The sequence below is a fragment of the Chaetodon trifascialis genome, chromosome 13, assembly GCF_039877785.1.
Source record: "Chaetodon trifascialis isolate fChaTrf1 chromosome 13, fChaTrf1.hap1, whole genome shotgun sequence".
Classification (NCBI taxonomy): domain Eukaryota; kingdom Metazoa; phylum Chordata; class Actinopteri; order Chaetodontiformes; family Chaetodontidae; genus Chaetodon; species Chaetodon trifascialis.
The window spans coordinates 24,637,116-24,664,819 of NC_092068.1; the positions used below are offsets into that span (position 1 = coordinate 24,637,116).

The 27,704-nt window shown below is 46.0% G+C and overlaps 2 protein-coding genes across 3 annotated transcripts in view; one reads left to right on the top strand and one right to left on the bottom strand.

The window, feature by feature from the left end:
* Window positions 1–6,641, bottom strand: part of tjap1 (tight junction associated protein 1 (peripheral)) — a 34,256-nt gene extending 27,615 nt beyond the window's left edge. The window contains exon 1 of the mRNA XM_070978093.1: window positions 6,286–6,641. The gene's annotated coding sequence lies outside the window, so the exon portion shown is untranslated. The remainder of the gene's footprint in view (window positions 1–6,285) is intronic.
* A 6,635-nt stretch (window positions 6,642–13,276) lies between these two features.
* On the top strand, window positions 13,277–26,965 carry dlk2 (delta-like 2 homolog (Drosophila)). Of its 2 annotated transcripts, none has more exons than XM_070978094.1 (6): window positions 13,277–13,395; window positions 18,985–19,096; window positions 23,063–23,120; window positions 23,254–23,384; window positions 23,948–24,092; window positions 24,304–26,959. In XM_070978094.1, exons 1-6 carry the CDS (start codon window positions 13,390–13,392, stop codon window positions 25,103–25,105), a joined length of 1,254 nt encoding a protein of 417 aa, XP_070834195.1. In that variant the 5' UTR covers window positions 13,277–13,389; the 3' UTR covers window positions 25,106–26,959. The 2 variants fall into 2 exon arrangements, with proteins under 2 accessions (XP_070834195.1, XP_070834196.1); XM_070978095.1 differs by lacking the exon at window positions 13,277–13,395 and adding an exon at window positions 16,691–16,840 and having other exon boundaries at window positions 24,304–26,965.
* Window positions 26,966–27,704: the final 739 nt, after the last annotated feature.

The following is a 27,704-nucleotide window of genomic DNA, read 5'->3' on the forward strand; positions in this document are numbered from 1 at the left end:
GGATCTGCGTCTCAGGTCGGCTTCAGACAGAGGAACAAGGCTGAGCTGCATTATAATTTCTGTTTGTATTCATCCCATCCAAACAAGAGCAGCGATGAGCCATGAATATTAACTTTTGTTGTTTTGCATCATTATTCAGACTCACGACGTCTCATCAACACTGACACCATCCATTCTTACGCTGAGGCTTGCTCTGTGACGAACACTCTAAGGCACAGTTTGTATCAGCACGTCATTAAAGGACGAACATCAGCCAATTAGAGAAGAAATACAATTAAAAGATAAATATATGCATGTCAATCCCCAGTGGAAGCAAAAGCATGAAAATCAACAAACCGTGCTTGGTGCCACGTCTGTTGAAGCCTATGGGAGAATCCCACCAAAGCCCAACAGTAAAATCAATCAAACAAATCTGCGCCGACCTTTGATGAAGACATGCGTTCAGTCTGTTAGTGACCTCAAGTACACACGTTACTGCAGTATTCACTGTGTTAACTGCAGTACCGGTACTTCTGACTCCAGTTCAGTTTTCATTAGTTTGTCTTTCCACACAGAGGAAGGAGGGAATGACATCAACCAATCAGAAAACAGGAAAGTCAGCCCCCCCCCCAGCTCATCCTACCCATAATCCTCTCTGAGCAGAGATAAACCCCTGTGCCGTGTAATCCCATCCACACACACACACACATGCGCACACACACACACACACACACACAAAATACTGTATATGTGTTGTTATAAAACAGTATACACGCATTTTTTGGCATTGAGTACTTTTAATACTTCTCAGTACATTCTCCTGTCATACCTTTCCTTTAGCGACACTGCCAAAGCAGGACTTTTGATTGGAACAGTACTTTCACTTTCCAGTGTGGTATTAGTACTTTCACATAAGTGAAAAAATGTGAGTACTTCCTCCAACTGCGAAACAGAAACATGTTGATACATTTAGAAAATTAAAACTTTTTTTTTTTTTTTTTACTGAAAGCAGCTACAACCCGATCAGCTGGTTGAAGACCCCAGGCTCTGAGTCTGGACCAGACAGAACGAGACGTTTGGACAGAACGAGACATTTGAGGACATCACGTCGGGCTGAAACATGTCACACGAGAAACGCACCTGAGTTTGGATCCAGAGACGTTTACCTGCATCAGGACTGCAGATTCAATGTGAAAGTAATAAAGTCTGTTCATAGTGAGACACATGAAACAGATGAGGACAGAGAGGACGAGTTAAGGACACACTCAGAGATCACGTCTGTCCAGCACATGAATAAAACATGAACAACATTTGGTCTGTTTTCCAAAATAAAGTCGACCAATGACAAACAGTCTTCTCCAAGAAAAACAACAAGCCATCAGACAGCAGACTGACCCTGATCTTCACCTTCAGCACTGTCAAACACTGACCGGCCTCTGTCCTTCACCGTCCCCTGTCCTGCGCTCCCTCCTTTGTTCACTACCTCCCTCTTCCCTTTCTTCCTCCTCTTTTAACCTCCACCTCTTTCATCATTGCGTCCTCCTGCTTTTCATCTTTCATCTCCTTCACACTCCCTCCTTCCTTTCCTTCTTTAACATTTGTATCCATCACCACCTCATGTTTCCTTCACTTCCACCTCGCTGCCTTTATGTGCTCCATTTTCCTGTTTCCTCCTCTTCCTCCTCCATCCCTTAATTCCCTCCACACTACGTCTTTGCCTCACTGCCTCTTTCTGTTACTTCCTGCTCATTTCCTCTTTTGTCCTGCGCCTCCTCTTGTCTTCTTCTCCTCTTATCCTGTTACCTTATTGTCCAATAACGACCTTTGACTTTCTGTAATTTCCTCCACATTTCCTATTTCCATCATGCCACCTCTTCCACCTTTAATCAGACACTTGACCAAATGAGCTCCCTGACTGACGTACCTGGTCTGAACCTGAGGAGGTGGACTCTGTGGATCCAGCTGGACTCTGCTGACTCAGCTGAGCACACAGAGGAAGGTTTCTGCTCCGCTGAAGCAAAAACAACGAAGCGACTTCACGTTAATAAAATATATATGGCGACACAGAAAGGCCTTCTCGGAGAAAAACAACACATCTGAGAACGAAATCGTGAACCGTGTCAGCCTCGATAAATAATCTGTCTTCAGATGTCTCACGTTGTCCTCATGAGTTTACTGCTCGCTGTGCTGAAGGCGTTTCTGCCCTGTCGTGCTAATAAAGTTTTGTTTTGTATGAGGATGTAGCAGCCTGTATCAGTAGCTTCACTACAGTGACCATCGTCTTCATCAGAGACACTGCCGTTCTCCTTCTCACAGCTACCACCCTCACTGTGACGACCAGCATCTTCCTCAGAGGGACTAGTGTCCTTTAAGTAGCAAGTGCTGTCCTCAGGGCGACCACTTTCATCTGGACAACAACTGATGCCTTTTTGACAATGTGTCTCCAGCAGAAAATGTCTGTCTCAAGTGAGAGCTGTCTTTGATGAAGCAGTACTTGTCTGTCTTTAGGGAGTACTGTCTGTGAGTACTTAGTGAGTACTGTCTCTGTTGAAGTAGAAGCTGTCTCTGTGTAGACTCGGTGTCCAGAATGGAAGTGGGACACGGCTTCAGTCTGAGATGGTTCATATGACAGAGCAGTGAGACACCTGGACGTGAAATCAAACATGCTGAAACAGAAACCAGTCAGTCTTTACCTGAGATGGAAACACACACCTGAGCAGGTGAACACAGCAGGACACACAGCTGAGTGGAAAACAGACAGACAGTAGAGGCCAGACCTGACCAGCAGAGCCCAGATCAGCAGAGACCTGGCCAGACCAGCAGAAAAACAGACCAGCAGAGACCAGAAGAGTAAAGTCCAGAACAGACCGGCAGAGCCCAGATCAGCAGAGACCGGGCCAGACCGGCAGAGCCCATATCAGCAGAGACCAGAAGTGTAGAGCCCAGACCAGACCAGCAGAGTCCAGATCAGTAGAAACCAGGCCAGACCAGCAGAATATCAGACCAGCAGAGGCCAGAAGAGCAGAGTCCAGACCAGACCAGCAGAGTCTAGATCAGTAGAGATCAGGTCAGACGAGCAGAGACCAGAAGAGTAGAGTCCAGACCAGACCAGCTGAGACCAGGCCAGACCACCAGAAAACCAGATGTGCAGAGACCAGAAGAGCAGAGTCCAGACCAGACCAGCAGAGTCCAGATCAGTAGAAACCAGGCCAGACCAGCAGAATATCAGACCAGCAGAGGCCAGAAGAGCAGAGTCCAGACCAGACCAGCAGAGTCTAGATCAGCAGAGATCAGGTCAGACGAGCAGAGACCAGAAGAGCAGAGTCCAGACCAGCTGAGACCAGGCCAGACCACCAGAAAACCAGATGTGCAGAGACCAGAAGAGTAGAGTCCAGACCAGACCAGCTGAGACCAGAACAGGGGAGTCCAGACTACACCAGCAGAGTGCAGACTAGCAGAGCCCAGACCAGCAGAGTCCAGACCAGCAGAGACAACATCAAACAGCTGATGAAGAACCATTACCTCATTTCCTGTCAGTGTTTGCTGACATCATAAAGAAACACAGACTCAGCTGTTTCCTAGCAACAGCACAGTAAGCTGCACAGTGCTATGAATGAAATCAATACCATAATAACACGAGCGCCTTTCAATCACAGCATCGCAATAATTTGATGATGTTTTCGTTTCCTTTAACTGTTCTGCTTCTCCGACATCAATCAGGCTTCATGTTCACACAGTCTGGAAAACATCAATTAGACCAGAATCAATCATTAACAAACAAACTGAAGTGTCATGTGTTCATGTCCTTCATCCAGTCATGTGTTCACAAAGCTGTGAACGTCGCTCCATCCTCGCTCGTGAGCGACTGAGCCTGTCCAGGATGCCCCTCTCATACCCAATCATGATGCTATCACTGGTTACCAATCAACCTGTTTAACCAACCAATGGGCTGAGAGCCACAGACAGGGAGTCGGACAGTACTGAGAGACGCACAAACACGCTGTTGGTTTGCGTCACAAGATTTGATGACAGTAAGGAGCTCAGTATCACTTCCACAGCGTTTCTGGGTGTCCTGCAGAAGTTATTCAGTCTGTAAATAACCTGAACGCAGCGTCTGTCGAGCAGAGTTAATGTGAGCATCTGAGTCCGTCACCAAAATTCAATCTGTGCATTTCTGTTGGACAAACTGTCCCGTTACCATGTTTCAGTTCATCAGACAGACTCATGGCTGAGCTGAGACCACCTGAGGAGACAACACACCTGAACTCACACAAAACATCTGACAATATGTGTGCACAACATTTCATGTGTGATCACTTCTCATGTCAGAAAATACCTGTGAAGGTTTTTCAAATACTCAGCTGAAGGTAGTTCTGCTGCCAACACACCTGACATCCCTCAGTGTCATGTTCAGTTTTACCTGGCTGTCTGGTGGACAGTTGCCGGTCTCACCGTTCACAACAAACCAGCCTGAACCAGCCAGACTTCTGACAGAACAAACGCGAGAGGAGCCGATCAATATCTGATCAATAAGCTGCTCCTCAGGTCTGATGCTGCTGTGGCTCAACTAAACTGACAAGCTGTCACTGCTCTGCTGAAGAACCCAACGCAGGTTCATTAAGCTGCGACCCTCAGTACTGACTGGCAGGAGAGGCAGAGGCAGAGACAGACACAGAGACAGTCATAATGAATGGTGTCAGTGAAAATGACCTTTGCTCTCATGTCTGTAATCTCAGTGATCTGAAGCTCTTCGACAAACATCTGATGAACATAGAAAATAAGAGTTTCAGCTCTGATTGATTCAAAGTTCTTCTTCTGCTGTTTGTGTTCAGACGTTACACTCCTCATTCTACTGTCCCGCAATGTAGGGTTAGGATTAATTCATTCATTCATTAATCAATAATCAGCAGTTCACCCAGTGAACGCTGTGTACTGCGTGTACAAATACTCCTTTTTCTTATACACTGAGCACCTGTTGTTGTGCTGCTGCAGCAGGATCAGTAAGGTTTGTCTAAATATCTTCAAATCAATGACAGACTCAGGTGTGTTCAGGTTGTGTGAGGTCAAAGGTCACCACACCTAAACTGTGACTGAGCAGAGTTCAAAGCTGATAACAGAGTTTCAAATAGAACACCTGAGGACAGTTACCTGTAGGACAGGTGAGCTCTGACACACACACGTCTGTGTCTATCTACTATCAGTCCCACAATGCAACACATCTGCAGCTGTCAGTGATGAAGATGATGCTGAACGATAAACGTGAAGTGATGATGCTGCAGAGGAAGAACCAGCAGCCGTAGAGTCCTGACAGAGTCCACCTCTGAGTGGATGGACAGCTGGAGAGTCCAATCACAGCTTGAACTAGTTGTTTTTTGGTAGCCCCGCCCTCCTGCGCAGTGATTGGCTAGTGTTTGTTGCTTCAAAGCACAGAACATTTGAAGCTGCAGGTCTTTTATGGCAGAAAGCCTTTCAGACGTGTGGTCAGCGCCATCTGACACCTAAAATCACCACAGATTTTTCAACCTCAACAACATTACTGACAGATGATGTTCACACTCATCATGACGCCACAAAGAAACAATAATACTTTCAATCAAGACTTCATTTGTGAGTGAAAACACCTGAATCTGAATCTGGCTTTAAGGCATAAAACCAGAACACTCAGCAAACAGTGTGAGCTCCATCTCTCTGCAGCAGCACGTTTCTACCATCAGTAACACACCTGCAGCTTCAAACTGTGAGGCTTCAGGGGCCCCAAGGATCAGAGGGCCCTGAATCTAAGGGTTCAGGGGCCCCCGAGGGTCTGGGGCCCCTGGGAAGCTGGTCATCTGCTCAGGTCCAGCCTGGTCATTGGTGTTAAAGAGCAGGTAGATGTGATTAAGCAAATACGGTGTGTTAATGTAGGGGGCAGGAAGAAACACACACACACACACACACACACACACACACACACACACACACACACACACACACAAACAATGATTCTGTAGTGTTCACTCGCCACAGGTGCCAGGTTCATGTTGCTATGAACAGGCACTCCAGCCCTCAGTGCTGTCTGACAGGCTGACGGGGGACACACACGACGAACACCCGGCGGGACTCCGTCCGGCCCTGAAAGCCGTACCGACACCACCTCCAACAGTCCGTTAAACCGACACAAACCCGCTCAGACCTGCTGCGGGTCTGATTGTGGCCCAGTTCATCGCACAACAAGCTGCACCCAACTGTCACACACTGACCGACACCGAATAAACCGACACATCTGAGCCGGTCACGTCCACACACCCCTCCGGATCTACGGCTTACCTGTGCGGCCGGGTAGCGCGCCTCGGCCCGGGTTACCTCCACAAACAAATCCCAGAGAGCGGAGAGGAGAGGAAACTTTAGCCGGAGCTCCGGTCTGCTCCTCCGATGGGGCGAGGAGGGAGGGAGGAGCGAGGGAGGGGGCTCCGAACCGATCCGAGGCCGGGGAGGAGCGCTGAGGTCCGGCTGTGGAGGAGATCCGAGCGGGAAGGCGGCAGCCAGGGGAGAAGCAGCCGACCGAGACGCTCCGACCGACGGAAGAAAATCCTCTCAGAGCCGCTCGAATAAAGTTGTTCTGCTGCCCTGCTCAGCTGTCGCCATCTTTACCCGCGGGGCATGACGGGTAATCCTCAGGAATCCCGATCCCCCCCTTTAACACCCCCTCCTCCTCCGTCACGCGTCCTGCGTGCTGACGTCACGCAGCTTCTACAGGTGGAGTCCATGGTGGTGAACCAGAGTCAACACTGTTCACTGTTTGTTAATAAAGTTTAAGAATTTGAATTTTCTGCTTCACTTCACTGAACTTTAGTTACTTTGCAGGTAAAGTAATTATTTTCACACACTGTGATTATTTTCACACGCTGTAATACATAGCTGATAATGCTTTTGTACTTTAACTGAAGTGACACGTTGGATGCAGAGCTTTTCCATGTGACTGAGGGCGAGTTGTGTTTTACCTGTAGTGATAGCCTCTGCTGTGACCGTGTGGCTCACCTGAGGCACATGAGACACCTGAGAGAGACTGAAACACCTGAGACAGACTTAATGTGAGACACACTGAGATACATGAGACAAAAATGACACAGACCGAGATATCGGAGACAGACTGAGACATCAGGGACACCTGACACACATGAGACACCAGAGACACACTCAGTTTGACACAGACTGAGACAACTGAGACATCTGAAACAGAGGGAGACATCAGAGACACCTGGCACACCTGAGATAGACTTAGGCACCTGAAACAGATGTAGTGTGAGACAGAATGAGATGCATGAGACAAAACAAGACAGGATGAGACATCTGAAACACCTGACACACCAGAGATAGACTGAGACAGAAGGAGATACGTGATACACAAAGACATCTGAGACAGACTCAGCGTGAGACAGACAGAGAGAGAGAGAGACAGAGTGGAGGAGAGACAGTGGTCAGCAGATGGCAGTAAGCTCCAAACTAGAGAGAGAGACACTGTGTGTGTGTGTGTGTGTGTGTGTGTGTGTGCGCGCGCGCACGTGTGTGTGTGTGTGTGCGTCATGTGATCTCACCAGGTCCTGAATGTGAATGTGATTGGTTCGTTCACTCTGAACTGAATGTGAAGTCCTGACGGCTCTGAGCTGTTGTGCACACACTCTTCTTCTGTGGTGTCTGACGGAGTTCTGGGTTATTTTTGTCTTGATTCGTGTCGAGCAGAGAGGCTCTGTGGCTCTGCGCCTGCCGTGTGACACAAAACCTCTCTGATAAACTCCTCTCAGAAAAGTTAGGCTTTAATTTCCCACAGAACAAACCCCACGGCCACCAACCAAACTCTGTACAATTTTATCTATATTTAACAAAAAAAGTTCACATTTCATTTACGAATTCAACTCCAGAATTATTTAGCAGGGTTCTCCAGAGGCCCTCAGCTCTGTCTGCAGGTGGTTCAAAGCGTCAGGGTCTCTCAGTTTTGTCTGCAGGTGGTTTGTTGCATTTACAGACTGTTTCAGTTTGAACTCGTCTGTATTTACACCAAAACACTGGATGGATACAGTGAAGTTTCATGTGTCAGCAGACTGGACCTGACTGAGAGAGGGCAAATAAAGGAGCTTACACTGAAGGACATAAAAACAGAATAAAAGATATGATATTATATGCTAATATAATATTTATATTAACAGTCAGATAAGATTAAGAAAAAATAAAGAGAATAGAGTAAAAAATGGTAATACACAAACAATAAAAAGCATAATGTGGCACGAGATGAAAACACATCACCTGCGCGCTGCACCTGGTGCTCAGGCACTTTCCGGCACAGGTGTTCACAGCAGGCTGTTTCACAGCATCCATGTTTAAAGACTGAAGACTCCTTCTTATTTTTCGTTTGCTTATTGCTTTTGTTGTTTGTTTTGTTTTGTTTTGTGATTTTTTTGTATGTGCACTCATGGCTGACAGATGAAATCGACTCTGGTTCTGATTTTAGCTAAACGTTTCATCTCTGTGGGTTTTTCTCGTTGTGAAATGTCTTTGCGTCGTGTGAGAGAAGCTTCAGGCCAAACTGATTTCAAGTCTTTAGTTGCTGCAGGAAGAACTGACAGTGATGCTGTTTACTGACTCCAGAGTCCCTGAGCTGGGGGGTGGGGGGTCAGGATGAGACCTGTGTGACATCTCTGTTAACACAGACAGGAGGGACAGGAGAGGACAGGAGCAACAGGGAGACCAGAGAGGATCCAGGGACAAGCTGAGCGAAGGTCCGAGACAGGGGAGGAGGACTGGAGACAAGGGCTGAGCTGAGTCTTTGCAGGAGTCTTGATTACAGGTGCAACTGCACAGGTCTGCTCAGACTCACCTGTCTCCTCTCAGGTAATCACAGACAGAGACAGGAAGACACTGCAGGTCACATGTCACAGACCTCCACTGATGACGTCCCAGAAACAATCAAATAAGAAACAACGATGAAAAACGAGCTCAGAGCTATTCTCACAAGCATAGGAACACACACACACACACACACACACACACACACACACACACACACACACACACACACACACACACACACACACAGCAGCTGTTGAGCAGATTATCGTCTCCCTGCAGAGCGGAAAGACGAAGACAATGTCCAGCTGCTCCAGAACAATGCAGATCCCCCCTCTGTCCTCTGACATGAGAGCTATGACAGTAATGGCAGTAATGGGAGTAATGGGAGTAATGGGAGTGATGGGAGTGATGGGAGGAATGGAGATTGTGTCACTGGTTTGAGTATCAGCAGCTGCTGGTGTCTCTCTGACGTCTCTCAAATCCAGAATCAAAAACCTGTAAAAGAGAAAGACGAAGAGAAACTTAGAGTTGATCAATACTGATCAATCATTTAATCTGATCTGGAAAGGATCTGATATTGATCGTCAATCAGTTCCTTTTGTTTCACAGACAGTTTTCAGAACTTCATCTGTTTATCATCCAACTCTTCATCTCCAATAAATCTGAAAAACCTGAATGTCTCACAGGAACAAATTAATGTTGTTGACTTTAATGGAGACAGTGTGTGTGTGTGTGTGTGTGTGTGTGTGTGTGTGTGTGTGTGTGTGTGTGTGTGTGTGTGTGTGTGTCTTAACGAGCTGAACGTGCATGTGTTTGCTGGAGTCAACAACGTGACACCTGCTGATGGGCAGTGAACGCCTCATCTGGCAGCCTGTTGTTCTGTCTATACTCGTGTGAAATACAGACAATGTATTTAACATCTGGAGCCAGTTTAAAGGCAGCCTCGGCACTGAGTGATGAAAGTAACAGAACGGTTGAAGCAACAAGTTCCTTTTTCAACAAGTAAAGATTTAAAACTGATAAAAGCTTATTAAAAACCACAAAATCCTCAACACCGATGCTGCAGACAGGCGGCTGCTGGGTGCATTTGAAAGCTGTCACAGTTTCATCCTGATTCTGGTTTCTTTCCTCTTCTGGCCTGTTCATTTACCTGCAAACTAAACCTGCCGCCCTCCTGACTGTGGATGGACAAAAAGACAAAGACACCTGAGACACAGTTAGAGACACCTGGATACAGGTGGAGGAGGGGCCCCGCTCAGTCCTGTGGACACGGCTCAGTCCAGCACTCAGTATGAAGTGATGCAGCTCTTCCACATCGTGCGACCTGTACAACAGACATCTCCAACCTTGGTGGAAAGCCATCCATCCATCCATCCATCCATCCATCCATCCATCCATCCATCCATCCATCCATCCATCCATCCATCCATCCATCCATCCATCCATCATCTCTCCTATCCTGCCTTGATCAGTCACAGGAGCTGATGGAGGATAATAATTATTCCACTGACTGTGATCCGATGTGATCAGCGATCATCAAATTTGAAAGGACACCAGTCAAAACTCTAGTGGAGCTCCGACATGAGAGTTCACGCCAGCATCTGAAGACAGGAAGGGAAAGATTTGTCCTTTCAAAATAAAATAAGGTTTAGAGTCTGTTTAAAATCTTTAGACACTTAAAAGCAGTCAGACAGTGTTTGCCCTCATAGAATGGCTGCATGTCAAGGTCAAAGGTCACAAACACCATACCAATCTGACTGTTGGCTCCTTGTTTGGCACTGGGAGAGTCAACATGACGTTAGGGAGGGAAACAGACCGGAGGGAAAGGAAGCATTAAAGGAAACAAGGAGGTAGGGAAGGAAATGATGAACTAAGGAAGGACAGCAAAGAACAAAGGCAGTAACAGAGGAGATATGTGAGTCCTGCATCTTCCATTAAAACTTCATCTGAATGTTAAAACAGGATGGGGGTGGAGGTGGAGGGGGTCCTCAGCTGCTGTGGTGAGGGAGGGGTCAAGGCTGCCTCCCCCCTCCATTCTTCTCCCTGTATAAACAGAGAGGCATTGTGAGGCAGGTGGTTTGACACACACACTCACAGTTTAGAGCGCACAGGAATCTCCCAGCTGCTCTGGCCACAGTTCATTCAGCAGGTTAGACCGTCATCAACCCCTCAACACCCCCGGCCCCCGGCCCAGCACCAACCCGTCTGAGTGGCGGTTGAACGCCAGCCGTCAGTCAGATTTAGCTTCCAAACGCCATCACAGAAAGATCTGGTTACAGCTGAAGACCTACCAACCACAAAACTAAAGCAGGGTGGTGGTGTTCCTGAAGGCAGCAGCTGGAAAACACTAGAATCTGGCAGATTACTGATTATTGATTGGTAGATGTAGACTTGTTTCGATATGAGACGCTTGATATTTTAGCTCAGAGTGTTTTCAGTGGACAGCTTTAGTGTTGCTCCGCACTCTGCTTTTGACACATTTTGCAGCTCAACCTAATTTTGCAGCTCTGGAGGAAACAGATTGGGTGGAGGGCGCTTGGTGGAGGTGGTATAATTGGCTATGGATCAAAGACATCTCGCCCCCCCATGAAGGTGACAGCATCTGAGCTATGACACATTAACTCAGCACATCGACTAGCTGCATTCAGAGCGAGGCGAAGAGCACAGAAGAGACCTTCACGTTCTCTGAGAATATACTGGTGATATTCTTCATCTGCCAGAGACGAAACATGCCATCAATATATTCATATCAATATATGATCATTTACATCAAAGGTAAACGCAGTCATAGATGAGATTCTAGAGGGCCTTTAAGATGTTCTAGGGGTTATCAATGTGGTTCTAGGGGTTTTAATTGTTGTCATCAAGGAGGCTCTAGGGGTCTTGTATTGGTCCTCATTGTGGTTGTCCACATATTTTGTTGGACGTTAGTCATCAAAACACAGAACGACAGAGTATCTTGTTGTAGGACCGTGATGTCTTTGATCTGTTGGTCCAAAGCCAGCAAAGCTCTGGACTTGCAGTGCTAAGCTGCTTCTACTTGCAAACACGAAAAATATTTTTCACTGAATCTAAATCTGAGTCTTTGTGTGCAGAGAGTTAATCTTGTTTCCCAGCATGCAGTTTGTCAGGGCCGACTGCCTTTGAACTGCTTCTTCACTCTCACCTGAAGCATTTAAAACGCTGCACCTCGTTCCAGGTGAAGACGAGTCTCAGCCTGCCGGGTCGAGCAGTGTCTGCTGATCCGAAGTCAGATCTGATTCGCTCACAGAAGCCTTTTCACAAACACAGGCATGCAGATATACGAGCAGACGATGCCGACACGCTCGGCATGCTGGGAGCTGATGCACACAGACATAACAGATCTGTGTGGATTATCAGATAGAGGAAGGAGTCCTGAACAAACAGCAGAGCATTCTGGGAAAGGATGAGTGAGGCCATCAGCAAAAAGACGGCAGAGAGTAAGAACGAGGCTCCTCAAGGACCGAGAAATTTCCTGCAGACCAAAATATTTCAGTGAGAATCAGACAGCAGGAGTTTCATATGCAGAGCTTCAGTAATAACTGAGTTAAAGTCGTAACATTAAAACTAATGAAACAATCAATGACTGACTGTAAACTGCTGCTAGCGTCCCCTAGAGGCCGCAGAGTTCATCACAGCCACAATATGAATAAACAACACACTGATGAACTGTCTGCTCCTGATGCCTTGCTCAGACTCGCCTTGTTTATTGGTTCTTTGACTCATGTCTGTCTTTGAGTCTTGAATCTGGTTCAGCTCACTGTTACTCCTCTACTGTGCTGTGATTGGCTCACACCTTTCTGCATCCTGGACCTGGCCTAAGTGTAAACTAAGTGGTTGGTGGACCTGTGTGATTGTTGCACATGTTGTATCCATGTGGGTGAACATACACACTGCAAGTTGCTTCTGTAATAGTTTCCTGATGAAGAAGAGTAAGACAACAGGATGAAGGACACTGAATTTCCATTGTTTTGCTTGTTCCCAAAAAAAAAAACAACCTCCTCTCAGATGCTCAGCTGCAGCTGTTTACAACATCACACAACTTTTACTTGGAGTGTGAGAGTGTTAAAACTGACACTGACAGTGTTTCTGAGTCCAATCAACACTCATTAACACCTGAGTGTGCAGATGCAGCCGTCAACTGCAAACACACAGTGTAAATACGTTAGTGTCGCAGGTTTGGTTTCATTTAACACTACAGTTATCTGACGAACAGCAGGAGACCAAGCAGCTCCTCCTCCACACACTCCAGTGTGTGTGTGTGTGTGTGTGTGTGTGTGTGTGTGTGTGTGCGTGTGTGTGTGTGTGGGTGCGTGTGTGTGCTGGGGTCAGACCCTGCAGAGAGGGACTGCGTTAAATGAAGAGGAGGACGGGCGGAGGACGGGTCTCCTTGTCGTCCGCCTGCAGCTTCAAACACAAACTCTAAAATAACCTGCAGAGGAGCAGAGTGTGTGTGTGTGTGTTTGCTGATGTGTGTGTGTTGAAGGGCAGCAGAGAGCAAACACACTGACTGGAGCTGAGCTGAATATTAAGGAGGTTTGTGACATCAAAGGAGGACGCTGTCAGATGAAGGTAAAGATTCTTTCTGTTTGCTTCACGCTCACTTTACTCTTCAACTCTTTACACTCAGAAACCTTCAGCGTTCGATTGACGTCAGTTAAAGCAGAAGATCCCAAACTGGTCTGAGCAAGGGACCCTCCTCTTATTGTGTGTGTGTGTGTGTGTGTGTGTACATTTACTTTAACGAGTGAACAGTCTGTAAAATGGTTCAGAGTAGCTCCAGCTTCAACAGTAAAATGCATTGCTATGAACAGTCTAATAATATCATTCAGTTCATGTTGCTGATGAACTTATTTAAGTGACAGTTTCAATGCAGGATTTTACTTGTACTTCATGTACTTTATGTTGCAGTATTTCTGCTTTGAATTACTCTACAGTCTGTGAAGTTTCTGTTAATCAGCATGAGACATCAACCCAAACCTGTGATAACGAGCACTCACTGTGCTGTAAACCACCTCCATGAGCCAAAAACTGTCCTGTGTTACCATTGCAACCATAGACCATGAGCTGTGATGTCAGTAGTCTATGCTATACCTGCAGATTCAAACTGCAAAGGTGTGTGGTTGGTGATTTCCACACCTGCATACAGAGTCTACCTTGTCTGTGAAGGTGAAACCACCTGTGTGGCATTATGGGAAATGTAGGCACCAGAGACTTTGGACTTAAGGTGAGGACATGTCTCTCACAACAACGAGAACCACTGCATGAATAGACACACTTAACGGTTCGATCAATGGCCCTCCATCTGAGGAGACGCCTGACTCCTCAGATGGAAAAGGAGGGACGCTCATGTTTTACACTTGAACGCCTCACTGACAGCTGAATCCAGCAGATCTGCTCTGATGCTTTTTATTTCTGTTGAATCCTGCAGAGACGCTTCAGACCTGCTGCTGGTTTATTCTGACAGTTTCTCGCTCGGCCGGGATCAAACACACTCGTTCAGCTTCAGCAGTCTGTAAAAATCAGTCCATAAATACCAGCCCTTCAAAATAAAATCTCAGCATAGACTCAGAGACTCAGAGGTTTGCTCTGCTTCATATCATCATCTTCAGGTTAACCTTCGACCTTAACTGAATGAACAGATGTTTTCTGTGTTCTTCAGTCAGGTTTTATGTCTGGACCTAGTTGATCAAACTATAATGTTTTCATGTTTGGCATTATGTCAAATACTAGAACTACCAGGAAATGTTCATTCATAAGAAATTACTTAATCAATCTGTTATCAAAACAGTTGCTGGTTCATGTTTTGATAACTGATGAATCCCTAATTGATTACCTGACAAATGGTTTAATCTCTATTTTTATACATGATTGGGTAGTTCCACTTTTTAACTAGTAACTAAAGTGGTCAGATAAATGTAGTGGAATAAATGTCTAAAGTAGTTTAAAATGCAAATACTCACGTAAAGTACCTCAAAACTATACTTAAGTACAGTACTTGAGTAAATGTACTTTCGACCAGTGACAATGAATACTTTAACTATGAAGCAAACTGCACTTAATCTGTTCAACCATCAAACGAGCACTGGTGATACAGGAGCCTTTCCCGTCTCTGGAGCTGCAGTGTTTAGGTTGAAACTCTTTGTGGATGAGAACATCAGCTGCCTGTAAGCAGGTGAGCTTCTGACCTTTGACCCCTGTTGAAACAATTTGATGAGCTCCCTGATGAAAACACATGAAACACTGACGTGAGTGTTTGAGGTTGAAGGACATTTCAGTTTCAGTCTGATGAAACTCTCAGAAACATCACACAGCTGCAACTCTCAATCCTCATCCTGCTCGCGTCCGGGGCAACCAGCTTCCTCCTCCTCCTGTTGCTATGGCAGCAGTTGGCCCCCCTGCGTGGCAGAGTCAGCGTTCCTCTAAGTGGATTATTTCCTCCTGGAGTTTTTAAAGTCCAACCTGTCAGCGCTGAGAGCTGCTGGAGCTGCGAGACACAAACCACAAAGACCCTTGAAAAGGGTTTCTTCTTCTTCCTTCCTGCCTCTCACAACAGTTTGCTGTTGTTATTTAATTTCAGGCAAGGAACTTACCTGCGCTGTACCTAACAGTACAAAAGCTAATTAGGTACAAATGTCAAGTTATACACAACAGCATAACAAACCGTTTAAGACAACTACCATCACAAAGCATGCAGCTAGCTATAAACAAACCAAAAAAGGCTAATACCAACAGGTAACTTTAAACTGTATAAAAAGAGCTGACATCGACAGTTAGCTAAAAGCAGTACAAAAAGAGCCAACACTGACAGCTAACTACAAACCGCACAAAAAAAGCTAACATTGACAGCTAACAAGAAACAGTGCAAAAAGGGCTTATACCAACAGCTACAGTAGCTAAAAGTAGTGCAAAAAGGGCTAATATCAACAGTGAGCTAAGAGGAGTGTCGTCGTCTAACTGAAATACAAGTATGTAAGTATTATTACAGTACTTAACGTAAAAATGGTAATGTTGCAGTAAAATGTTCCCTGTCAATGTTTTTCTATCTGCTGTTTGTGGATTAATATCACTGCTGCATTAATGTGTTCGCTGCATTTTACTGATGCAGATGTTTAAGGTTGAGCTCATTTGAGGTACTTTATATACTGTTGGCTGCTTTAATCTACAGCAACGCATCATATTCTATAAGAAGTTCGATGAGCTCAGAAAAACAGCTTTGTGATGATGCATTTTCAGTTGATCCAAGAGGCTTTTTAAAGAATTTATTTAGCTGAAGAAGGAGAATTTTCTGAAGCCATAAAGGTGCCTCTGAGATGTAATGGAGTCAAAGTATAAAGTTACATAAAATGAATGTACTCATACTCCAAACTGTAAGACTGTAAGAGCATTTAAATCTGCAAATATCTGCTGCTTTACTCAAGAATGCACACAGGAAGAGATCTGTGTGTGTGTGTGTGTGTGTGTGTGTGTGTAGATGTTGAAGCATTAAATTGACCACCTGTTGCTATCCATTCTCAAACACACACACTCCCCTCATTCTTTTCTTTCTTGAGCAAACACACTGAAAGAAAAGATCTGTGTGTGCTACTGTGTATGTTCCTCACTCACATACCAAAGCACACACGCGCACACACACGCACACGCACGCACACACACACACACACACACACACACACACACACACACACACACACACACACACACACACACACACAGAGTAATCCAGGCATGTCAGTTCCTGTCTTTGTGGAGGTTGTGTTTGTCGCTGTAATCTCTGGAAAAATGATCCTGCTCGTTATTTCCCGCCGCCTGTCAGTCGAGTGTGTGGGCAGAACGACCTAAAGGTCTGTCGCTACAGCAACAGGCTGAGCAGACAGAAGCTCAGAGCAGGAAGAAGAGAAGAGCGCAGAGAGGAAAACACACAAAATGAAGAGATCCGACAGGAGAAACAAGGAGATGTGAAGATATCAAAACAGCAGAAGAAGAAGGAGGAGGAATCGAAAACAGGAAGCAGCAGGTAGGAACAGGAAGCTGGAAACATGAAACATCACTTGATTGAAAGTCTTGTCCAGGTGCTGAGCCTGTCTGGGTTACATTTAAAGGTGCAGTCTGAAGAGTTGTGAAATCCTGGTTCTCCTGTACGGCGACAGGTCCAGGACGTGTTTATCTTAGCTTAGCACAAAGACTGGAAGCAAGTTGAAACTGCTAGCTTTCTCTGTCAGAGAAAAACTCCACCCTCCAGCTCTGCCTGGTTTGCAGTAGCTGCTGTAGTTGAGTTGACGGCTGAGCTGCTGCGTGACTCTGCTTCCTGTCCTGTGGAGTTTCTCTGTTGTTGTTGTGTCTGTGTGGGTTTCCTCTAACTGTCCTAAGTCCAGTTTTAAAGAGAAAGTTCAGGGTCAAGAAAACACCAGACTTTAACATCACAGACTGCTTTTCACTTCCTGTTTGTGACCCACAGACCACCATCGTCCAGTCAGCATACAGCAGCTACAGTCTAGATTTTCATACTAACAATGTAGAAGTGACACTGTGTCTGTGGCAGCGATGAACCTCCAGAGGATCATCAGCTGAACCTGCTGCTCCTCCGGTCTTTGTGGAGCTTTATAAAGACTTTTAGTTGATTGTTTATCTGTCAGACACAACTTCACTGTTCTGCTTCACTCTCATAACGCCATTTTCAGAGAAGGAGCTGTAAAAAGCCTCAGTTCAGCACCTGCTGAGCAGCAAACAGCAGACGGACACAGTTAGAGACGAACATAGTACAGCATGAAGAGCAGCTAAAGAGCCAGATATTCCCCTCAGGAGCTGGAGGAGACCAAAACTGAGCTAAAAGAGAGATGAATGCTGGACTTCAAGGTGCAGTAGATGATTCTGGAAAAAGATCCTTTGGGACCAAAAGCAGCAGTATTTGATGACCTGGATACTTCACAATCAAGTGCCTCTGATTGGTTGTTGTTGTTCAGGCAATGGATTCTAGGAGGAACCATGGGAACCTGACTCACCTGTCTCATGTACTACTGTCAGGATGCTTCGACAGTTTTACCTGCTGAACCCTTCAGCCTCATTTCCACAGCTTGGCTCGGCTCGGCACACTTTTGTACCAGGTGCTTTCCTCAATCGTCCTTTTTTAGAGTTTCGCTCAGTGTCACAGTGATTACTGTCTGTACATCATGTCTGCACTGCTAACTGCTGACGGCCTTTTGATTGTTTGTCTCTGTGATCTCAGAGGATCACAGGATGATGATGCTCAATGATGATCTTCTCCACACGTTTAAAGACTGAACTTCCTGTTTCAGGACTTGTGCAGGTCACCAGGAGCCGGCAGCTGAATCTCAGCATCAGTCACATCCAGTTCAGCCTCAGCTCTGTCATCTGGAGCGTCCCACTGAAAATGAACAAACCTCCTCACTCGTCTCGAGCACGACATGCTGCTGATCTTCTGCAGCTGATCACGTTTGTCTTTCTCTGTAGTAACTTTGCAGAGGTTGAATCTGAATAGACCTGAAGAGGACAGAACGGCCCAGAGTCAGACTGGTCTCAGATCAGTCTGCTCAGTGTGTCGGGGAGAAACCTTGAGACTCAACTTCCTGGATCAGATTTCATGTCTCATGCTGGACGGACAGTTTATGGTTTTATCCTGCTGAATCACAGAGGACAACATCTCCTGAGTGTGAGTGTTCAGATCAGATTTTGACTCAGATTATCAGAAAGTGTAAACAGGCTCAGTTTTTGGTCTCCTCCACCCCTTGAGGGAAATATTGGTCTCTTTAGCTGTTGAATGCACTACTATGTTCACCAGCTTGTCTGTGTCTGATTGTGTCCGTCAGACACAGTGTCCGGAGGAAAAGCTGCTTTCATACAATGATCAGCAGCTTTTGAAGAAGATGTCCGTGGACCTCTGTGACGTGAAAAGCAGGAAGTGTCTGATGGAGGCGTAGAGTGTGAACACAGCCTCTGTGTTAACAGCTGATCCTGGAGCAGCTCTGATTTATGTCTCTGACACCTGGTTCAGACCTTTGATCAGGACGATGACAGCTCGAGACGCTGAGCTGAAGACGACACTGAGCTGCTGTCTCACCTTTCAGGAGCCGCCATGTGTTTATCTACTGCTGACAAACTGACTCCAGGTCAGAGACCAACTCGTCTCTCTCTCTCTTCCAGGTCGTCGTCCTCACGGCCGCCAACATGTCTGCGGTCAGAGCCGCAGCCGTCCTACTGCTGCTGAGCTGCTGCGTCCTCGTCGTCCACATTGTCCCGCCCTGCAGAGGTCAAGGTAAGGTCACATGGGTACATGTTCACTCTCCACAGGAACCAAACCTCACTCTACAAACTGCTGCTTTAAGGGCTCAGCCGGCTTTAAATATGCAGAGGACTGTGACGTTAGAGCGGCTTTAAATTCTGTTTGCTCAGAATCAGCTTTGTTGCCAAGTAGATTTCCACAGACGAGGACTGCTTTGGTATTTTGGTGCATAACAGTCACAATAAACACAGCAGGAGAAAGGAAAAAAGACGTAAAATATATCTGTTTTAAATGAGAAGAGCAGCACGGTGTTATGGACTAATCATGTCTAAACAGCTCTTCAGCTGTCAGAGGTGGAATAAAATGGTTAAACATCACTTTATTTTTAGTCACTTTAAAATGAAAGCTTTAAAGTAAGGTGAGCAGGGTGAGGAAGGTGAGCAGGGGTGAGGAGGGTGAGGAGGGTGAAGACAGACGTCTCCACACTCAGTTTGAGCTGCGACATCAGATCTGTCTGCATGTTGAAATGTGGAAACATCACAGAGCTTCAACGAGGAGCCACATGATATTTCCATTTTCTGTTTGTTATAATCACCATGAAAATGTTTCATCAGCTTATGAAGTAAAATACCAAACCGCTCCTTCAGCGCGTAGTTCTGTCGCTGATATAAAGCAGTATTTCACTGACGGAGTGTGCTAAAGGAAGCATAAACAGGGTGAACAGAGTGGGTCCGAGCACAGGACCTTGTGGAACTTCAGTGTGCACAGAGGAATCATCATGAATATGAACAAACTGAAAACAATCTGATATATAGGACTTAAACCAGTTTAATGCAGCTCCTTTAATGCTAATGAAGGTTCTGGTCTCTGTAATAGGATGTGATGGTCAATGGTGTTGAATGCAGCACTGAGATCTAACAGAACCAGTACAGACGACTCATTAACCAGTGCTGTCTCTGTGCTGTGATGCTCTCTAAATCCTGAATGGAAATCCTCAAACAAAATATTGTTATATAGAAGATCACATGACTGAAACTCAAGAAGTCATTCCTCCTGAGGGCTAAAGGACTACCTGGCTACAGTGCTGAAGAGAAACCTGGGATTGTTCGAATTTTACTTGATTAACGACGGCTAATAGGCTGCTCTGGCACTGCAGAGGGTCTGCCTGTGTGTTTTAAGACTGTCTTGACAGGCTGAACAAGATTCTTTCATATTGGCTTAACATCATTTCCTTTCAAGTTTTCATCATGTTTGCTTTAATTTGCGGGTTTGGGCATATACCCTGCAACTAACCTCCTGTTTTATTATGTTCTGCTCAGTAGAGTCAGGTGTCATATGCTGTAAACCTGCAGTACAATCAACCTGGTGATCAATTACTGAGGGACTGAAGTTAGAACAGCAGTCTGTTGTTGTTGAGACGTGGCATTGAACTAAATGCTGATGGAATCACTTTTTTCATTTTAGCTACAGCACGATCAGATGGGCGGCTAATGCAGAAAATTTTCCCCAATGGCGGGTGGTCAGGTAAAAGGAATTCAAAAGTCATTAAATGATGGTCCGATAAAAGAGGATTCAGTGACTATTCATTTGAAAAAGGTTGGGACGCTGTGTAAAATGCAAATATAAACAGAATGCGATGAACTGTGAAACACTGAATCTATATGTATTAGTTACATGTGAGGTTATATGTTAGCTACATGTTAACTATAGGTGCTGGTGATGTAGCGGTGGTGCGGTTGTAGTTCACACTGCGACACACTCGGCAGCAGGATCGCGTTCCATCACGCCACCTCCTGTTTCTCTCTGTAATCAACCTTTGTTACAATCACAGGCGCCCTTCCTTAAGTAGCTCTGATTGGACGGCTAATGAGGGGAACAGATGCTGCCCCTGAACCGGCCAATCAGAGAGCAGCAGAGCAGCCAGGGGGTGACTTCAATCAGTGAAGCATTCAGCATGTTTAAAGCTGCAGCACGAGCTAAAATTACCCTGAGAAATACAAGAACACACACACACACACACACACACACACACACACACACACACACACACACACACGCACACACACACAAACAGAATCACACACACACACGCACACACACACGCACACACATACACACACACACACACACACACACACACACACACACACACACAAAAACCCACACACACGAAAAGATAATACTCAGGGAAAGTACCTCACAATGTCTGTCTGTCTGTCTGTCTGTCTGTCTGTCTGTCTGTCTGTCTGTCTGTCTGTCTGTCTGTCTGTGTCTGTCTCTGTCTCTCTGTGTCTGTCTCTGTCTCTCTGTGTCTGTCTCTCTGTCTCTCTGTGTCTGTCTCTCTGTGTCTCTCTGTCTATAATATCTGTTCGTGCAGCACGTTTCATATTCAAAGATATTTCTTTTAGATATAGTTTTCGTGAGGTGTTAAAAGCTTTAATAGAAGAAAACAGAAAAACTTTAAGATGCAAATGAGAAACAGCAGAAACAATTAAAGGAAGTTTCAGAGCAGAAATGCAGGTGAATGAATTTACAGGTGGAGTTTTACCTGTTTTACCTGCTGCTGCAGGAGCCACCAGTGGCCCCCTGATGGCCCCTGAGTGGCCCCGGGGCCCTTACTGTACTTCTCACCAGCTCTGCCAAAGATGACAGACAGAGAACGGTTCACTTTGAGCGTCTCTGAGCAGAGTATCCACAGTGACTGCACCAACAGGAAGCAGCGTGTCATCGTCTGGTCACGGCGGGAAGGCCGTGGATCCTCACTGAGCGCGCTCAGAGGCGCTCAGCATCTTATTGTTCTCCGTTAATCTGAACTCCCCCAGCTGCCAGATTAACCCTCCGCTTGCTGTTGTCTGCCTCTTCTCAGATAACACTTAGTACCTCACAGCTGTTGGGGTCATCAGAGACTCGGGTGGAGTACCCGGGCCCCACCACGGAGCTCCGTCCTGGGGCTGCCGGAGCTCCGAGGACGAGCTTGTTGTCTCTCCGCGAGGACTCCCTTTGAAAACAATCCTCCCAAATTCCAGCCGACACTCGATCCACTGCCAGCTTCAATCCACCTGCGCTCAGAGTGAAGAGGTCAGAGGTCACGGCTGTTGGTCTATACACGGAAATACTGCTAATAACTCCAGGGTGATGCTGGAGTTCAGTTTGATCCTCCGGAGAGGAAATACAACTGAAACTGCTCAAATAAAAATCTAATGAACGCCTGCAGACAAGAAGCCACAGAGGTGACGTTTTCTCTGCCGTCTGTCATTTTATCGACGGAGGGAATCTGGAGCTTCTGAAAGTCCAGCAGCTTCACGATTTTCCCCCAGAATTGATCACATCAAAGAATTGATGCCTGTTTGTTTGACGGACAGGTGACGCTAACACTGTTTTCCCACAAGCCACGATGAGTTCAAGGTCAGAAGCAGAGTGAGAGTCTGCAGCCATGCTAACGGCTCTGTGAGGCTGTGCTGAGACACAGTGCTGCTCTGACCGAAAGGCTAACATCAGCATGCTAACGTTAAGTGTTCATAGTGTTTTATTGTGTTTGTTTTATTGGCAGCAGCAGGCCGTCGCTGTTTGTCCAGCTGTCTCTCTGACAGACGGGCTGAAACAGCTAACACGTGGCTCAGCCGCCGTCAGAGGTCAAAGGTCAAACTGTCTGCTGCTAATTTCTCACCAGAGACCTAAAACACTGGAAAACATGCAGACAGCTGACACACACACACACACACACACACACACACACACACACACACACACACACACACACACACAGACTCTGGGAGGGTTGCTGGTTGGATTCCCAGCAGCCCATATGGCAGCCAATCACTGAGGGGACAGGGCTCATTTAAGAAACACAACCAATCATGAGCCTCAGACATCTTTCTTCACCTTGATGAAATGATTTTAACTCCAGGTTCACTTACATGCTTTTCTTCTTCTTCTTCTTCTTCTTCTTCTTCTTCTTCTTCTTCTTCTTCTTCTTCTTCTTCTTCTTCTTCTCTGCAGGAAGTGACTGCATCTGTAACATCACCAACAGCCGCTGCGACGAGTTTGGAGTCTGCAGGTGAGACGTCCATCAATAATCAGTGATCAATAACTTCTGTTTGCTGTGGTGGATGACAGGGTGGGTCGCAGTTCACCTGCTTTCAGATCAGGTGTCCTAACGTCTGGTCACATGACTCTGTGTTTTCTTCCAGGTGTGACCCCGGTTGGGACGGCGAGCTTTGCGAGCGCTGCGTGCCGATGCCCGGCTGCCTGCACGGTTCCTGTCAGCAGCCGTGGCAGTGCAGCTGTGAGGCGGGCTGGGGGGGGCGGTTCTGTGATAAAGGTCAGTGGTGGAGGAAGTACTCAGATTCTTTACAAAGTGCCATGGCATAAAAATACTCAAGTACTCGAGATACAAAGAATACAAAAGTATGAGCAGAGAAATGTACTTTCAGTGTCAAAAGAATGACAAATGTTGAATGGGATCAGAATGTTGAATTATGGAGCTTCAAGGTCGTTCACAAGAAAAAAATCTTCAATGAGCTGCTCACCTGTTAATCAGCAAACCCTCGTCTGATTGGTCGAGTCATCAACATCACTGAAAACACCTGAAACCTTTCATCTTTAACAGTGCATCATATTTAATAATCATCATCATATATTTAGTGTGTAAAATCAAGGATAAAATAGCATAAATTTGATATACTTAAGTAAAGTACAAGTACCTCAGAATGGTACTTCATCATCATCGTCAACACCTCAGAACTGTTCATGGACTGAGACGCGCTGGCTTTGACTTTGACTCACTCAGACTGTCAGACCTACAGACATCTGGTCACGATGATGGTGATGATGGTGATGATGGTGATGATGATGATGATGATGACGATGATGATGATGTTTCAGACCTGTTCGTGTGCTCGGAGCAGCAGCCATGTCAGAACGGGGCTACCTGTGTGATGGAGGACAGCGGTGAATACACCTGTCTGTGTCCTGGAGACTTCCATGGCAGAAACTGTCAGCTGAAGACTGGACCGTGTCAGCAGAGGAGGTCTGTGCAGGTGTTCTCACCTTCTCCTCATCATGGAGGAAGTTTCCAATATCCTGCCATTACAGCTGACGGATGAATATTTAGGATTTAAGATATTTAAGATTTAGACTTGGTGTAAATTTGGAAATAACTAAAACAAACTTCAGATTCACATAGAAACAAAGTGCATCTTTACATTAAAATGTATTTTCTGATCTTTCTTTTTCTCCAGGTCTCCATGTAAAAATGGCGGTCTATGTGAGGATGCCGATGGCTTCGCGGCAGAGTTGATGTGTCGCTGCCTGGCCGGCTTCACAGGGCCGCGCTGTGAGACCAACATGGACGACTGCCTGATGAAGCCTTGTGCCAATGGCGCCACCTGCCTGGACGGTGTCAACCGCTTCTCATGCCTCTGCCCCGCCGGCTTTACCGGGCGCTTCTGCACCGTGAACCTGGACGACTGCGTCAGCCAGCCCTGCCTCAACGCCGGCCGCTGCCTCGACCGTGCCGGTGGCTTCCACTGTGTCTGCCGGCCCGGCTACACTGGAGCCACCTGCGAGACCGTGCTGAGGAGCCATGACGACCATGAGCCCGGCTGGACCACGCTGGGCTGGGAGGGAGGAGGAGGCAGGCTCAGACCTCACCTGACCACTGGGGGGAAGAACCAGAGAAGCAGCACCACCAGCGGCGGTAACGGCAGTCATCATGGCGACAGGCTGTTTAAGGTGACGGTGAGCGAGCGCGGCGCTGCTGGCCTGTCGGAGGTCCAGCTCATCATCCTGCTGGTGCTGGCGGGGATGACGCTGTGCGTGGTGGTGCTGACCACTGCCTTCGTGCTGCGGGGTCACTGCAGGAACTGCGGCCACACCCTCTGCTGGCAGATGACATCATCATCATCATCAACATCATCATCATCACAGGAGCAAGGACAGAAGAGCAGTCGGCGAGGGCGGCCAGACGAGCAGGAGTGTCAGATCCACTTTCTGAACGTAGCAGAACCAGAGAAGAAGAAACTGAATGCTGAGGTCATATAGACCGAGTGGGCGTCCGAGCACAGGAACAAACAGAGAGAGAGGGAAAGAGAGAGGGAAGGACATGCTCTCTCACCCCACACTGAGGTCAGAGGTCAGAGTCTGACTCTGACAGCTTCACCTGACTGAACAGGGATCAGTTCAACAGGATGCGGTCTGAGTCCTCCAGTGTGCACCTGCTGTCAATATGCAAATGAGCCATGACATCATCACTTATACTAACGTTTGTATCCACAGATTGATCATGTGACTGGATGCGATTGATTCAGGTGTGTTATGCCAGCAGCAGTAGCTGCTCAGGTACAATCAGCTCTCTTCTGTCTGCCTCCACATTTTTTAAATTGTCGTGCCACTGACATCAACAGTGCCATTACCTGAGGACATTTATTGGACAACACACAGCTCCCTCTGAGACACTGAAGGCTCTGCTAAACATGCAATAGACCTCCACAACACTGGAGACACCTGGAAACACCTGGAGACAGTGGAGACACCTGAAGACACCTGGAGACAGTGGAGACACCTGAAGACACCTGGAGACACATGGAGGCATGTGGAGAGTGGAGACACTTGGAAACACAAGGAGACGCGTGGAGACACCTGGAGACAGTGGAGATGCAAGGAGACGCGAGGAGACACCTGGAGACAGTGGAGATGCAAGGAGACGCGTGGAGACACCTGGAGACAGTTGCTGTGGTGGAAAGTCACTGGAAGTCAAAACGCTGCACACATCAGATTTGTATCATGAACACATGAGAGGACGTACTGAACTCTTTGCACACATTATTTCATTGAAAAGAACTTTAGGACTATATTGTGAAGTTTACAAACAACATGACAGTTTTTACAAAATAAATTCTGTAAAGATCAAGTGGACGATGATTTTAAGCAATAGAGACGATTCGTTTGTTCACTGCTGCCATGACGGTCACACCTGTGGACAGAGGCTAGCCGTTTCCCCCCGTCTCCAGTCTTTATGCTAAGCTAAGCTAAGCAGCTGCAGGCATTAGCCTCAGTGAATCAATCTGAACATTTAACTTTCAGAGAGGAAGAGAAGAAGAACAGAGGTACAGAGATGAGCTGAGACGGCAGCTTTACATTCTGAGGAGACGTCAGAGGACTTTTCTCTCTCTAACTGTAAACAACGCTGAAAAAGCTCAGACGAGGACAGTTTGTTTCTTGTCTTTTGTTCATCCTGCAGGAAATGAAAGAGCAGCATTGAGGAAGCAGGTACCTGCGAGGAACGTCACCTGGTTTCACCTGGTTCAGCTCAAACTAGCAGGACTGATGTCACATTAAGACATTTCTCACAGCTAAAAACATGGCTGACGGAGTGATGTGTGACCCAGCTGAGCTCCTTTATCTCACAGTTTTCCAAACTCCATACTGTTTTTAACTGACTTAAAACTGTGACTTTAAAATTATATTTTGTATATGCTGTATCATAATTCTGACTTTCTAACTTAGAATTGTGAACAAGTCAAACAAATACTCACCATAAGATAAAAGTATGAGCTACAAATCAGAAAGGTAAAGTAAAAAAGACTTTGTTTTCTGCCTTTGTGTTGTATTTTTTTTTTTTGTGGCACTAATGAACTTCCACAGTATACAGATGAAATGTATTGTTAATATAATGTGTTTGCTTTTAACCTTGTTTTTATATTTTCGCTGTTTTCCACATCGTTCCTCTGTGTGCTCTTCACTTTAATGTGGTGATAAAACAGAAACGCTGCTTCTCTGCAGCTTTAAAAGCTAATTTATTGCTGTAATTTATCAGTGAAGCGTTTGTGTGATGTTCTGGGCTGAGAGTCGGAGGTTTTTATAACAAACTGTGTGCAATAAAGTTGTGAATGATGAGCTGTGAAACCTGTCAGCTGGTGCTTTTATATACAGGCGGACAGCAGGCGTGACATCCTGAGACATAACCAGGACATATAAAATATCTAACATCAGAAAATCCTTCAGAGAGATCTCATCACCTGATGATGAGTTCACGTTTTACAACATGTAAATTACACAGGATGAGTTTAAATCTGATTCTCTCACTTTTTTAGTAAAAGTAAAGTATCAGTATCCTCATTTTCAGAAATATTCCTCTTGGCCCAAGTACACATCTTTATCTTTAGCCTAGCTTAGCACAAAGACTGGAGCAGGGGCAAACTGCTAGCCAGTGTAGCCACAAACCATAGTTACATTATTTTTGTTGTTGTACAGCTAGCATAATGTTGAAAATGCTAATTGTTTGAAGTTAGCTGATGGTACACATATCTAGTTTTATCGTCGCTGTTTGTGGTAATAATACCAGAACATGTTTAGCTTAGCACAAGGACTGGAGGCAGAAGGGAACTGCTAGCCTAGCTAAACAAAGAAATCAATTTTCCAACACATTCACTAGCATTTTAATTTAATAAATTTATTTAATTTCCTTATCTCATCTTTACTTGATGCTACACACTAGTGGGTGTTTAGCATTAGCTCTGCCTCAGACTTTAACCAGCTAAGTAAGGGTTAGCATTTAATGAGTTTATGTACTGCTGGTTAACTTGTGAATTTCCCCAATAAAGCAATCAATGAAGTTTTGTCTTAACCTTTAATTATACAT